Raw genomic sequence first — 16,245 nt, forward strand, 5'->3', positions numbered from 1 at the left:
ACATTCAGGTGAAGCTGTGGACGGCATGTCTTGAGGGGAAGGAGGGTTACTGGGGATCCAATTCAGAGCCTTGACATGCTAGGCAAATGCTCTACCACTTAGCCACACTCACTTCCTCTTAGTATGTCTTTGTCCATGTCCCAGAGGTACCAAATGAAAATGGACCGCTTCCTGCTGTGTCATCTTGAGAAAGACAGTAATGTTCTCTTTGCTTCTATTTTCACATCTGGAAATGGGGACAGTCCCACCTCCAGGAAACATTTCTTCAAGGAGGTACTAAGGTTGATTTTCTCAAATAATAAAGGGCATTGGATATCTCTTCAGAAGAACAGTGTCTTAGTTACTTTCTCCTTGCTGAGACACAATACAAGCCACCCACAACTTAATAGAGGGAAGGTTTACTTTGGCTCACAGTCTGTAGAAGTTTCCACAGCCGACTGGTTCCAAGGCAAGGTGACATGGCAGAAGAGAATCAATTCCTGCTATGGCAGGCAAGAAGCAGAGAGAGATCCAGGGTTGAGGGAGGGATGTACACCCTTCCAGGCCACACCCCCAGTGCCCCACCTTTTCCCAAAATCACATTCGGCTGTAAACTCATCAGCAGATTAATACACGGCTAAGTATCACACACCCATGATCCAGTCACCTCCCGAAAGCACCACCAATGATGAGTACATGGGCATTTTAGAAATAAACCATAGCAAGGGTATTATTCCAGTACATAGTAATTCTTTGTTGTGGTTTATGATGAGAAATTCTAGTAAGGGATTCAGATTTACACTATGTGTGCATAGCTAATTTATTTTAGTTCATATTTAAATATGGGAGGAATAATGAAGAGGAAGGGCAGCCTAGTGGAAGAATGTGGCTCTTGTCTTGGGTCATCCTTGACATCCCTGTGCACTTCAGTAGCTTTCTCTGTAGAATAGAGGAAGCGATATTTGCTCTGTTCACTCCAAGCCTGTAGGAGGACTAGCCGTAGTGCAGTGTGTGAAGCACACCAAGTCATTTCACAAAATACAGTACAGATGCAACATGCTTGCGATTGAGCACGCATGGCGTTGCGTTAGCACACGCATGGATTGTCAGTGTGTATATATGGTATGAAGCAGAGCTCTATCCTTAAACCAATTTTAGTAATTTTATTGTGTTATAATAAGGATCACTCTGATTGGATATGAGCCACTGGCGTGCACAATGACATATATGATAGTTTGTATATGGATTCTGTGATTATGTGTAAATTTGTAGACAGTCTTGATAAAAGTGCAGCTACATACATCGTTATGAAATAGTTTCTATCTGTGGGATATTCATCATTTCAGCTTCCCCTTTGGAAGGCTATCATTTTTACTAAAAGAGTATTGCAGCACCTTACCTATATCCTTTAACATTTCACATATTTCCATTTGGATGTAATATTGTGGGGTTGATAGCCCAACCAATTGGCAGGTTGATAGCCTGGCCAGTCACTGGGGGATGCCTGGTCACCTACTGAGCCGACAGCAGGGAATGAAAGAATGATATACAAAGAAGAATAAATAAAGAACAGCGAACAATATTCCCTTACGCCTAAAAGTAATCATTTGACCCCAACACAAAGAGCCACCCTCAAAACAGCTGTTAGGTTTTGAAGGCATAAAGGCATTAAGGCCTTCTGCTAGGCATCACCGAGCAGCCCAACACTCTGTCCCCTCTGCCTGTGACCCTCTGCAGGATGTTGTGTCCAAGATGCTCCACGTGGACCCACAGCAGCGCCTCACGGCCATTCAAGTGCTGAAGCACCCATGGATTGTCAACAGAGAGTTCCTGTCCCAGAGCCAGCTGAGCAGACAAGATGTTCACCTAGTGAAGGTACCATGTGGCTGTGGGACAGATGGGGGCACGGAAACTGTGGGTGTCCCTTAGGTACCAACTAGCCACTTCATCACACATGTGCAGCCACACCCAGCATTCGTATTTGAGTGACAACTTCTGTTCAGGGGAGAGTGGCAAGTGTGGCAGCCATATGGCCTCATGTTTCAGGGCCCTCAGTTCTAGTCCAGGGGTCTGCAGACATTCCTGTTGCGCTAGTGATAGACATCGAGAGCAACATTCATCTCTCAGGCAGCTGTACTCTGGGCAGGACCCCACTTCTGACATCCTACATGATACGGCATCATCCAGTTAGATGTGGTCTATTCTGGATCCATCCTGAGGATTTGGAGCTACTCCAGGATAAGCCTGGTCACCGTGTTAGTCTAGACTACTCCACAGTGGCAAAAACTGAAGTTGATGGTCCATGGAATTGGCCATGAAAGTGTTCTTGGGGGCCCAGCAGGCCACCAAACAGACCTGGTCTCCCTGTCAGCAGCAAGCAAGGCCACATGGCCTCATCCTAAGCCTCCATGCAGGTCTACAATACTTACTCCTGTGGAGCAAGCACCTTTGGAGGATGGTGGAGGATGGTGGCTGGATGTAGTGACAGTAAAATTTATGGGCCCGCTGGGTACCTGACACTGCAGCAGACTCACTACACTCAGGTCCGCAGTAATTCTGGGAGAGCTAAGGCTCTGTGGAGTTCTGCGGCTCCAGCACCCCACTCAGGAGCGGTAGGGCACCATGCTCACCTTTGCCTTCCCTCTCTCTTTTAGGGTGCAATGGCAGCCACCTACTTTGCTTTAAACAGGACACCACAGGCCCCACGGCTGGAGCCTGTGCTGTCATCCAGCCTGGCCCAGCGCAGAGGCATGAAAAGACTCACATCCACAAGGTTGTAGCAATCAGCAGCACCTGGACGCCAGCCCCCGCTGTCCTGCCTGGCGCCCTCTCAGGCTCCCAGGCATTGGACATGGCCCCGCTCACAGGCACCAGAAGTGACCACAAGTCCAACTCAAAGGCAGAACTGGCCTTCACTGTCTCTGTGTTTCCTTCTTGGCCCCAAAGAGGGTCCTACAGTGATCCTCAGAGTCTCCCTGTGCCGAACTTGCCGCCTGCTCTCTCCTTCACTCCCAAGTAAAACCAAATGAATGAAGTCAACTCACATCACCATGTCAGAGCCTGGGTTGCTCCTGGGGTCCTGGTCAGTCCATATGATGGTGTAGAGTTATAGGGAGTGATTCTAGCCCTGAAGCCAGGAATGTGGTCAGACTCCCAGTACAGGTGTTCTTATTACTATGGGAAGAAGGATGCCGGTGTGGGATCCTGTCAGGTAACTTCAGAGCCCCTCTGAGGAACTGGATGCATCAGGATGTCCCAGTGTCTTGATAGCCACACGATTGGGTTGGCACAGATTCATTCAGGTTAGAGGTCTGTTCCTACCCAAAATCATCCAAAGAGCTGTCCTTTCACCTCTGGTCATGAAGGAGGTGTTGGCTGCTTTCTCCTTCCCTGCCCCTGATATGTGAAAGCAGAGAGCCCATGCAGAAGGCAGTCATCCAGGTCTACACTTCAGTCCCATTTCACAGGGGTCTGCAGCAGAGCCCTGGGAAGGAGCCTGGTGGAACCAGCACCACTCTGTCTAGGTTGTCCCTGCAGAGGCTGACCTGATGTCCCCACCTCACTGGTGACAGAAGCAGCAGAGCTTTTTTGGAGAGCACTGGATCTGAACAGGCCTCCAAGGTGAAGGCTTTGCTATGTTCACTCCCTTCATCATTCTGGTCTGCAGAGAAGCTATGAGGGTGGAATGTAGAGCTTTGCCACCTCCCCATCCCTACCTCTGTAGGACTGGAAAAAGGAGGGAGGCATCAGTCCCAGCACTCACTCATGGAGCAGGAGGGCTGGGTACACCATCTACAGGAGAGATGCACTTTGTAGAAGCTGTGGCTTATGTTGTGTTTTGTGTTTCTGTTGCATAGATGTGTTTTTAAATCAACATTTCATTTATGCTGATGTGGTGTGTGCACGAAAGTATGTTACTTGTGAAGTAGAATCGAGTGAGAACCTTCTTGAGTGGCAAGTCCAGCACAGCCCTCAAGGATGCATGTTTTCCAGCCTCCTTTAGGGATACTGAGGATGCCCCCATCCTGCCCTAAACCAGGGGATCACTGACCAGGCTGGACATGGAATGCTGTCACCTGTGGCTCACGGCTCCTGTTCCTGGCACCACTGAAGACTATCCCCCTCTGCACCCTGTGTGAATCCTGTGAACCCCTGTGGGTCACACCAGGCTTGCACCAAGAATACCATAGATATGTCATTATTTTCACCTCCATCTTGGTTCACTACAGAACCTAACACCACACCCCCACAAAAGTGCTGCATTCTGGAAAATAACTCAGCTTGCTTTAATTGTTTTCAGACCTTAAAATATAAACTTATTTCACAGCTTTAATTATTCCATGAGGCTACTTTTCAGAGAGAACTACAAAAAACTAAAAAAAAATAGGGAGCAGATACGTACCTGTCTTCAGAGGGCCTGCTAGGCATTACACATATTTTCTCAGTGGAAAATGCTTTTACCCAAGGCTAAAGTACTTTCCCAATCACTTCACGATTTAGGTCTGAATTATTTCATTTATTATTAGAAACCTAGAAAAATTGGATAGTACGTAGGTCACAGATTGCATCTTCCTAGAAATGAGCAAAAGTCATTTAAATCCTCTGCTACACAGGCATGGCTTCAACCGTCAGCTGCCCGCAGCCCTTGCCTAGGTTGGTTGGTTTGTTTCCAGCCAGGAGGGGAAAGAAGGAGGGTGCATCGCTGAGGAACGGTCATCACACAGTATCTGTGTGGGCTTCTAGAGCCGGCTCACCAATAACGCCCACTTAACACACCTCACATTCTGAACCACAAGCATGCCAACAGGACGGAGGTGACCATCAGCTGACTGTCCTTGACCTGTATGTGATGAGAGTCTGTAAGATACCTCGATTTTCCTGCCCCTACTCAGAGCACCACAATACTTGAAGAAGTCCCCCACAGAATATGAGCCTAAAGAGGTTATGATAGAAGTAATTTGAACTCAGCATTTAAACATCTTTAGTGAGACAGCAGGTGACTGCAATTTATAAGCAGTAGGGAGTACAATACTGCATAGCATTAGTGTTTATCTCCCTACCCGGTGACCCCTCCCTCCATCGTGAAAGGCTCAGTCTGCTCACACAGGTGATACAAACATCTCAGGAAGCTCAGAATCGTCCCTGCTCCCAGATTCATAGCCCCTTGGAATCATAAAACCAGAGAGTTTCTCATGAGAAAACCTAGTTTGCACCAGGCTTCCTAACCCAAGGCTGAGTGGCCCTTTCTGGCCCCCTTCTAGGGCCATCCTGCCTAGCAAACCCCAGTGCAGGAGGAGCACCCAGTTGGCCCCATTGGAGGGAGAGCTTCGCCAGATTCCAACCCCAAACTCAAATGTGGGCAAGACACAAGGATTTCACCTTGATCCTAAGGTCAGATTTGTGCAAGGTTTTTGTCTAGCCCTGTGTGTGCTGATGTTTGGAATATTGTTCAGTGAGTAACAGTAGTACTTAATGTTATACAGTATTGTGTGGCAAATAGTGTTATTCCTGGAAATGCACATGGGATTTTTACCTTACGCTTTACCAATTCTCTCAAGCACAGGATAAAATTTGTTTCAGGCTTCCGTCTCTGACATGTTCGGTTGCCCCTCGCTTTTTCAAGAGTTGTAAAACTTCTAGCCTGGGAGAGGACACTACAAGTCCCTGAGTGGTAGGGAGAGGTGGAAGGTGCGACCCAGGGTGGCTTCAAAGCTCAGGAGGGGACTCCACGCACTTCCTGGTCGCCCTGCCCCACGCACTGCTCTGTCCCGCTCCTCTGACTTGGCACTTTGTTTACAAGCTCAGCAGTTGTGTTTACAGACCATTTTCATGTTTGTGCTTTGTATTTCATGTTTGAGACGGGCGGCCACTGTACAGATATTTATTATGCTTTCCAGACTTTCGGAATAGATTTTTTGAATAAACATGGATTTTATGAAGTGTAATATTTTTCTAATATAACAAGAACCTTTGGATTTTCTATGTTGTTATAATAACAGTCCAAGGATAACCTCCTCATTCCTCTGTTCTTCCTTACTGTTGACAGGTACTGTGAGCCTCTGCCTTACCACCCATCCCTCCACTGAGAGATACTCCTGTGTGCGTATGCGTGTGTGTACCTCATGTGCAGGTGGACAACATCACAGTCGCTCCAAGCTGAGAGCCTGTGTGTGCATGTGTGCATCTGTGGTTGTGTGAGTTCATGCACACACGGGCACATGATGCACACGTGTGTGTGTGTGTGTGAATGTGTACACACTTGGGAGCACCACATGCACTGTATGTGTGTGCACATGTTTATGCATGGATGTGGGGGTGTGAGCATGAGTAGATTTACAAGGAGGAGTATGCACATGTGTATGTACATGAGAGTGTGCCAGTGAATGTGTTTGTGTGTACACATTGGAATGTGCTTGCATTTGAGTGTGCTCTGCTGCACCTGCACTCCTGTGAGGAGCTCAGCTATCTTGGGACAGGTGTGCTAGAAGGAGGCAATATACAGTCATCTTGTGAGATAGACCAGGTGACCAGGGTGACGGCCAGGGACAGTCCTTACTCTGTCTTCTGGGCTGTGCCACTTGGCCATGCAGACCTTTCCTTTCTAAATACAAAAGAAAACAAACCTTTATTAGTCTTTGATTCTCCAACCTAATTTCTTCTTCCCGTTTGGTAAATTCATAACCAGCAAATTCCAGCAAGTATCACACATACCCCACCATACCCACCACACAAGGGCACGTGCAGACACCTTTACTGAATGTTGTGTTGGGCCCCTCCCCCAGCACAGAGGGCTCTTCCTGGACTCTTTTATACTTCTGTATGGACAGGAGCTTGGGGACTACTAAGGGAATTTCATGACAACAATAAATGCACAAGAAATCCTGCCTCTCACACACGCTTGCAGAATGCCACCAGAAAGAAATGTAAATTGAAAAGCTATCTGTATGTCCTATCTATTATTTTCTATTTGCCACAGTAAGTCCCTCAAATGTGATACAAAAAAAAAAAATCATTATCTTTCAATTCTGTAGAGCAGAAGCCCCAGACAGTTCTCAACAAGCTAAAACCAGCCAGATCTCCTGTTCTTCCTCCAGCCCCACCAACAGTGGGGTGAACCCTTCTCACAGCCCGTCACTCAGTCCCCTCTCTACTGCCTTGCCCACCTTGAAACACTGATTACGTTGGCCACAGGGACAGCCCAGGATGCTCTCCCTACTTTCTCTTTAGAGGCAGTACACAAGAACTTACACTTACTACAAACAAAATTGAAAGACGAAATAGAAAAGCACAAGGTCCAAGGTTAAGAATTTTAAAACGTGCCAAACTCTGCCCTAAAGGCAGCAGCATTCAAAGGAGCAAACAGCTGTCTTACTGCCTGCTAAACCAGAAGGTTCCCAGGTTTTAAGATCAGCTAATTAGCAACCTGAATTCTGAGTCACACCACCTGACACATACACAGGTTCCAGAGATTTCTAGTGACATGGGCTAGCACTATTACACCTACCACACTGCTTCCAGCACTTGGCTTCAATGTGGTTTTTGCCAGAGGAGGAATGGATGTAAGAACGGAGAGGCTTGGACTGTGCCCAACTTGAAAGCTAACAAGTCTCCATCCCAGACTCATGATGTGGGGACAATGCAGAGCTCCTAGGTCAGCAATCACAGCACATAGCACAAGCCAGTGTGTTCATTGGTGCCCTCGGACCCTGAATCTTAAACATGGGTGAGGGAAGGGGCTGGGTGGATGTTACACAGTGCTGCCAACAGACTGACCTATACCACCTCTCCAGTCTCTATTACACTGACAAAGGTGGTCTGTCTTTCCTGTGGGAGACTCCTCAGTTCTCCCACGATATCCACTCTACAGATATTCCTGGAAAGCTGGTCCAGAACCAAAGTGTCTGTACATTTGTGCTGCTGAAATACAAGGTTAAGTGTGGAGATTTTCCTCCCTATAGTGAGTGGCTCAGGCTTGTTACCATTGAACTGAGCGTTACCCAAGCATCCATTGAGGCCTGGGGGAAGAAAGTGAGGCCGGGCTGGGCTTTATCCCATTGAGACATTAGCTTAATTCCCCACCTCGAATGTGTCTAAGCATGTAAATACCAATCTCTCATAGAATTTAAAGTCTTCCATTCGCCATTAACTCAGAATGTCACTTATTTCCTCAGAACTCAGGAGCTCACTTGTCCCAAGAGATGCCCTTCCAGGTTTGAGCAGTATCTGCCGACAGGAAGCCAGGATTGCAAGGGGCTGCAGGACCCCAGTTCCTCATTTCACAGGACCCTGAGGGACCTTGAGCAAAATCCCCTGAGTCACCCAAATTCAGGGTTCAGCAAACCTTTGCATCATTTCTGTTCCATGAACTTCCAGGTGAAATAAATCTCATTTGCCAAGGAAAGAGCCAGCAAACACATAGCCTCTGAGGTACAGAGCCCAGACTGGTCCTGGATCTGCAACCTTTTGTTGTAGGGTCCTCACTTGGTCCCTGAGACTGGGCCTGACTCTCAAGGAGTGTGAATATTACAGCAGGGGGACCAAGAAAACAAACAGCAGTTACATAAAATACACAGAAAGCCTCAGATCAGTGATGGTGAAACTTCTAGAGCTTTCAGTGATAACAGTCTCAGCATGTGTGCCATAGGTTCACCACAACTGCCCTAGAGGGAGAATGGAGCAGGGCCAGAAGGGCTGCTGTGGTTTCAGTAAGTAGAGGAATGCAAATTAGCATGAGGTCCGAGTCTACTACTTTCCTATAGTTAGCACACCACCTGTATGGCTTTCCTCACTTTACCCCCCACTAATGGCTGGAACTCAGAATCTAACATGAAAAGTAAGCCCGGCACACTGGCATCCACTTGTAGTCAGCTACTCAGCAGGAAAATTTGTTAAGCATAGGTGTTGAAGGCCAATATGAGCAGCACAATGAGACTCCCATCTCAAAAGATAGTAATAATAAAAGAGTAAAATATAAAAAAATCATTTATGATATCTGTCGAGCTTGTCTGCATTTGTCATGTTGCTCTGATGAGGAAAAATATCAGGCAAACAAATGGCTTAGAAACAAGCATGGAGATGTTGTCGTCACACTTGAGTTCAAGCAAGAAAGCCAAATCTTCTAAATTACACTACAGTTTCAGCTTAGCAGCAACAATATTGCAGACCTTGAATGCAATTCAACTGTTTTCCTGTGGTTTTGTCCACAACCCAAGGGATGTGTGGAATCATCTGCTGATCCTAAACTCCTAGGTTCTGTGTTTGTATACAGGCTACATGGTAGGATTGGGAACTTTGGCATAAGGAGAGATGACAAAACTTGCAGGCTTCCAGACTCCATTTATTATTATTGTTATTATTTAAAACTATGGACTTAAGGGTAGGGTTTGTTTTTGTCCTAAATAGCATATGAAAAGGTAAGAGTGCTTTCAGAAGAAAAGATTTTTTAAAAGTTAAGATTAGAATTTGGCTCCTCACATAAATTAAAGACATATTTTAAAGCCTTAAATTTCAATAACAACATAAACTCTAGCCTAGTTACAGAATACTCCCACTGAAATCTAGAAAGCCTCCAAAAAATTCCAAAATTCCAAAGACCTCAATCTAAAAGAATGTGGTATGAAAAACATCCAGAGTTTAATTTCTAAATTCCCATGAATAATGATAAAATAATGAATTTTGTTCTCACAACTTCCTTCCTTGACATTTTAGACAAGAAAAAAAAAAAGGCAGCCAGAGGTTAGGAGGTCCTCAGGTTTGCACTGTGACCATCAGAGAAGCATCCAGATCCCCAGGCTTCTTGGGAAATACAGGGTTTCTGGGGCATGGAGCTGCATGAGTAGACTCAGAATGATCAGCAAGCAGAGCCCACCCATCTCAGTTGAGCATCCTCAAGCCAGACTCTGCCCGGGAGTCCTGCAGTTCTTTCCAGCTCAGCTGTGCTCTTTGCTACCTGGTTCTGCACTTTCTGCCCAGGCTGTGCTGAAGTCAGATGCACGTTCCAGAGTGTTTCCCATGAGGGCTTCAAAAGGCCAAGTCACCCCAGTTCCAACTATCACTGGGATCCTCTGCTTTACAAGCGGAAGACCTTTGTCAGAAGGGATTTATCCAAGCTGAGAATGATGCTCTCGTTAAAAAATTTACAAAATCAAGCCACGTGTGGTGGCACATAACTAATCCCAGCAGTTTGGGAGACTGAGGCAGAAGGATCACCAGTTCAAAGCTTCCCTGAGCAACTTATGGAGACTCTTTCAAAACAAAAATTAGAAAGCACTTGGGACGTAGCTCAATGATAAAGCACTTGCTTTGCATGCAAGAGGCCCTAGGTTCACAACCCAGTAGGACAAAAAAAAATCCCCTGGAGCTTTGGTGCAGTGGCTCCCATTATATCTCACGGATGCGCAAGTGGGCTGGAATGAGCTCTTTACTCCACCACTCATGTGCCACAGTGGGAGCAAGGGAGGACTCAGAATAGTTTGGCTATTTGACATGCTTTGTAGAGTCTATTTGGCACCCAGTCAACACACAAGAGTCATATTTCCCAAACTTTCTCCTACGCTGCAAGCTAAAGTAGCCTAAGGCAGTGCCACACTGCACCATCCCTGTGGTCCCTGGAGTCTGCCCAGGCTGCCCCGACAGGGCTACCATGCAAGCTTGAAGCCATGCACGTGTCACTTCTGCTTCTGCATCTTCACAGTGCAGGATTACAGCTCAGGTAAGGCAACCTCTTACCTGCATTTCCAGCAAGCCGGCCTCACAGAGAACCACTCATGGGGACCAGCAAAGCAAGACTTTATTTTTTAAATAGCACAACATTTATTGGTACATTTTAGGCATACAAGGTGATAACACTTATCATAGGGAATTTGCACTTGGACATGGTCCATTCTGCCCGAAGCAAGACTTTGCTATAGGGAGAATATTGATGGCCTCTAAATGCCTTAACTATTTTAGGTGCATAAATATGCATGTTGTTTTGCAGAAATATTTATTGGCAGGATTATAAGATACACCCAGACAACACAGAGGCTCGTACATAATATATGGATTTACACTATTTTACCTTCATAAAACCCAGAACATCTTGAATTCTGAAATACAGAGTCCCAAAATCTTGGATAAGAGACTGTAAACTGCACACTCATTGACCACACTAGATGCTTAACCTCTTTTCTATTTCTACCCATCTCTTTTTCTAATTAGTTCAGTCATAGGAACTCACAGGTAGAAAACAACAGAAACCTAACTCCCACAGCTGTGGAAACAGTATTCAGAAACCAGTTTGAGCAAACAACCGTTTGCTTAAGAGGCCTTGGGTATAAGAGCAGCTCCCTCACTATTCGTACCTGCCTTCTCTGCACACCTCACCCCACACCTCAAAGAAGCCCTCCTGGCTCAGAGAACTTTAACACAAACAAGGTAATCGCTGAACAGGGGCGCACGAGCTCCGCGTTCCATTCCCACTGGGAACGTGGCCATACAAAACCCTAAATGGACCTCGATGTCTTCAGTGGGTGACCCCGGCCTTGCTGAACGGAGAGGGTTGATTTCCTTGGAGAATCTTTTACCTAAGTGTCGCTAGTTCCGTGTGTTTGATTACAAACTGCCAGTAGAGGGCGAGAGGTCCACATCCTCAAAAAGGCCCTTGAGCGATCCCAAACTGCAGGCGTTAAAGCCAAAGGCAGGCCTCTGTCACTGATCACTGTATCAAACAGAACAAGGGCACTGTGCTAGACAGAGCCTCTCAGGCGACACCGCCCACCCAGGATCCAGCCTCTGGCTCCTCCTAAAGCTCTTCAAAGTCATTGTTGTCTTGGAGCTCTGATGAGAATAAGGAATCTGTCAGTATTGGGGGAAGCTGATTCAAATAATCCGCATCCCACACTGTAAACCTGCATGGTTGATTTAGGAGTTCAGTATATTAACACTGGTTATTTCATCTACAGGAGAAAACTTTAAAAATGTCTTCTTTAGAGGAGCAAACTAGTATAAAAGGTCTGCAAGAAAAGCTTAATTCACAAAGGCCTCTTCACTGTGAAGTGGCTGTGAACCAAAGCCTCAGGGAACCCCTAAGAGATTTTCCAGTGTGCTTGGTAGGAAGCCAAGCATTTGTGTTTTCAAAGCATCTGTATAACTTTGCTGCTCTGCAATGCCAAGTGCAACTTTGAGCTCTGTGATTTAAAACAATAAAGTGCGGTCCACACCTGGACCTAGCCCCTGATCTCGCATCCATCATGTGCCACAAATTGCCACATGGATGTGATACCAGTATCTCACACTGGCTCTGCAACTCCAAATCCACCGTCTTCACCCCAGCGTTGGCCTCCAACAAGCCACTCTTTCTAATTCCCTCGTTCAGTGGAGACCATCATAGACACTATTTCCAAGGAGTAAATCCAAGATCCTTTGGTCCATAGACTGTCTCATGGCCAAGTACCAGGCCATCCGCTATCAAAGCCTGAGATGTCCTTCTCATTGTCCTTGAACCTGGCTCCCTTATCCCACTACCTACCACCCACCTCTGCCTCTATCACCCTCACCTGGAAACTGTGAGATGGTCTTGCCTGGTCCTCCTGGTGCTTCTCCCAATGTACTCCACCTCACAAGCCCAAACTCTTAAGAAACTATCACTACTGAAAAGATACATAGCAGCTCTTGATGTTCAAAAAGAAGTCCAGGTTCCCACTCTGCCCTGGAGGTCTACTGGCATGAGCCATGAAAATTTGTATTTCTAAAATAATTGGATTCCAGTTTTCAAATAACAGAAGAAAAAGCCCATCTATTATAACCAGCACAGCCCAGACTGCAGCCACTCAGACCACACAGACTTCTAGGTCCTACCATTAGCTTTCAATGCTGTAATGACAGCAGCAGTTCCAATTCCATACCCCTTCTAATGTAACATGCTTACTTGTCACAAATAGTGAAAGCACCAGTCTTCCCTGAGAGAAAGCCCATCTTGATAACCTTTGTGTACAGCTTGGGATGACTGTGCCCTTCCAGTTTGGGTCAGAATGATCACAGGAAAAACAGGAGCAATGTGGACAGTTTAGTGTCAACATACTCAAGATAACGTGGGCCTGAGAGGAAAGAAGAAAGTTATAATCAGACCCAGGAAAAGACCCAGGATAGCTCCTGTTACAGGCTCAATTGTGTCTCTGTTTCCTTCCCAAAGAAGTCTCCCTTAGAAGTCCTCGCCCATTAGACCTCAGAATGTGACTGCATTTACACGCAGGGATTTTACTGAGGTCACCAGTTGAAGATGAGGTCAGTTGGTTGATGGATCCTATTCCAAAATGACTGGTGCCCTTACAAAAAGAGAAATTTGAACACATACAGAAGATAGTGTGAGAGGCATGGAGAGAAGACACCATCTGCAAGCCAAGAAGAGAGACCTCAGGAGAACTCACACTGCGAACACCCTGAGCTTGGGATTCCAACCCTCAGATCTGTGAAAAAGTACACATCTCTTGCCTTATTAGTCAGCTTTTGTGGCACTGGGACAAAATACACGACACCCTCGATTTAAGGAAAGATTTATTTGGCTCATAGTTTTAGAGAAGTCAGTTAATAGCAGGCCAGCTCCAAGGCAAAACACAGCATGGTAGTAGAATGGTCTGGCAGAGTAAAATTGCTCAATCCACTACGGAAAGGAAACAGAGAAAGAGAGGAGCCAGGGTCAGGAATACACCCTTCCAGGTCACACCTCCAGTGACCCACCTCCAGCCAGGCCCCACCTCTGAGCAACACATTCAGCTACAAACTCATCATGTATTAATCCACTGATACCTACAGCACCCTCATGGTCCAGTCACCTTCCAAAACCCTTACCTCTGAACACAGGAGGATATGAGGGATAATTTAGAGCTAAACCATAGAAACTGACTAATTTGCCCATTTAGAGGACTTTGTGTGGCTGCCCAGGAAGCCCTTACAGCTATTACAACCCTTTCCCTCAAGCAGGTGCAAGATGCGGGGCAATTCTAATTGACCCCATGCCATGACCCCATGTTCCCTTCCCCATGTGGCACTTCAGCTGGTTGGGAATTGTGTTAGCTCTCTGTTGCTGTAACAAAATACCTGAGATGACTGAAAAAGAAGAAAATTTTATTTTGGCTCACAGTTATGGAGGGTACAGTCTGTGATCAACTTGACTGTTGCTTTGGGCCCATGGTGGCATAGTACCTGACAATGGGTGCTCAACCCACATGGCAGAGGAGGGTGTTCACCTCAGGACTCAACAGACAAAAAGAGGAGGAGCCTAGGTTCCACAGCTCCCTTCAGGACACCCCACCATGACTTTACTTTCTGCCACTAGGCCTCACCTCTTAAAGATTCTACCACCTCCCAGTGATGCCAAGCTGGGGACCAAGCCTTCAACACAAGGGCCTTTGGGAGACATTCCAGACCCACACTTTACAGAAAACCTTTGTTTTGAATTCCACAGGGTTATGCATCCAGAGCTCTTATGCCTGTGCCAGGATGGGCATGTGTAGTATCTTTGCTGTCTTATGTTAATATTCTACATTAGGCATGGCAGTATGGGGATGGAGCTTCCTACCAGCTCTCACTGCACTGTAGGAGCCCAGAATGGAGTTTAGCAGCCTGGAGTGCACATCACACAAGGCAGGAATCAAGTTCTCCATCTGATTGGAAAGGACCCCTCCTTCCTCAGCCGAAAGGGAAAGTATGAGGACAGCAGGTGCCCCAAAGGCCTGAGCCACATGCTCATGCTGCCCACCTGTGCTCGGTACCCAGCCAGAGGGATCTCAGATATCCACCTGCCTAGAATGAGTACTCCTTCTGGGCATGTCCAGCGTCTTGACTGGCTGAGTGTGATCACACTGTTTTGTGAACTGTTGGGTCACGTAAGGTCCCATGACATATCCAGCTCGAGCCGAGCTGGGGGTCTTGCTCAGAATTTGGGTATCACCTTCTTGAGAGGTTTCCTCGTTGACCTCCTCTGCTCCATTCTTTCATCTGCTCACCTCCCTCTTGCATGTAGCGTCATCTCTGAACAGTTTACTACCTCTCCTTTAACTTGTTTCTGTCATGGGACTCTGAGTGCAGTAGAACCCTTCTGTGTCTTGGTTTTGGCTGACCCTACACACCACCTGGCACCAGGAAGGCACTCAAGAACACTAGTAGGGCAGGGCAAGAGTGAACAGTGGAACAGGAGAGTTGAAAAACCACAGAGCAAGGTGCAAGCCATAGAGAAGGTCTGAGCTAGGGCTGATTTATTAGAAAAAATTCTTCTTCCAGCTTCCACCTCACATCCCCCGCAAATTAGTCACTGAAAAACTTAATTTGGACACATGGGACTGGTTATAAGAGTAGAAAATGCACACACTTTGACACATAGGAGTCATGAGTTAGAATTCCACCTCTGCATGGTGGAAAAGCAGCATGTTAGAAGCCTCAGGGAAGAGGACTGTGTTGCGGGGGTGACTTCTCCCAGGAGCTGTGAGAACTCAGGGGCTACAAAAATACGAAAGTTTGTGCAGGTGGGCAGCTGACCAGGCTCTTTTCTCTCTCTATGCCACTTGTAATCATTATTTTCCAGACCCTGAAACAATCCAAGGACACACACTGCCCAGTCAGCCTGGGATTCTGTACAATGAATCTCATCTTCGTTGGCACAGGACCAGCCAGGGAGGACAGACGAGCACACACCAAATATTGCCTTTCAGATGTACCTAGGGGACAACAATCCAGAACTGACCACGTGGAAGTGTCTTTGAAGTTAAATAAACAAACTAAACCCAGTCAAACTTTAACTTGTTCTCTAAGTCAAAGATTTCTGAAGAAGTAGACTGGCCACATGCTGCATTTAATGTTCCCCACTGGCCTGAGTCACAGTATTGTCTTTATCTAATGTTGGCCTCAATATGCCACAAAGCAGCACAGTGATTTTATTCTTTCTCTTGAATCACATTTAGTTCAGCTGGCATTTTAAGCTCCTCATCTCATATCATATTTGGAAAATGAACCAACCAGAGCCCTCAGAATTCCAACTCCCCACCTCACTGGTTTCCTGGGAAAGATGTATATGGTTGACCAGAAGTAGAGTTTGCAGGTAACTGTATGGGTAAACCTGAGTAAGAGGAAGGTGACAGGATTACCATGACCAAGAACAAACCTAATGTGTGGCTAAGGGAAACCAGCAGCTGCCCTACCTGGAGAACAGGAGGGGTGGGAGTTCAACTCATGACACAAGAAGTTCATGGCTGTGGCAGTCCTGCTCAGCCTAGTATGTGCTCACTTGTGACG

At 46.5% G+C, this 16,245-nt stretch overlaps 1 protein-coding gene across 3 annotated transcripts in view; it reads left to right on the top strand.

Moving 5' to 3' along the window:
* The window catches only part of Rps6ka2 (ribosomal protein S6 kinase A2), a 347,571-nt gene extending 341,644 nt beyond the window's left edge, over positions 1-5,927 (top strand). For all 3 annotated transcript variants that reach the window (XM_033763325.1, XM_033763326.1, XM_010610556.3), the window contains 2 exons: positions 1,717-1,854; positions 2,634-5,927. In XM_033763325.1, coding sequence (XP_033619216.1) covers positions 1,717-1,854; positions 2,634-2,759 — 264 coding nt within the window. In that variant the 3' untranslated portion in view covers positions 2,760-5,927. The remainder of the gene's footprint in view (positions 1-1,716; positions 1,855-2,633) is intronic.
* The last annotated feature ends 10,318 nt before the right edge of the window (positions 5,928-16,245 follow it).

This window comes from Fukomys damarensis, unplaced genomic scaffold, assembly GCF_012274545.1.
Source record: "Fukomys damarensis isolate Sample0158 unplaced genomic scaffold, DMR_v1.0_HiC HiC_scaffold_14, whole genome shotgun sequence".
Lineage (NCBI taxonomy): Eukaryota > Metazoa > Chordata > Mammalia > Rodentia > Bathyergidae > Fukomys > Fukomys damarensis.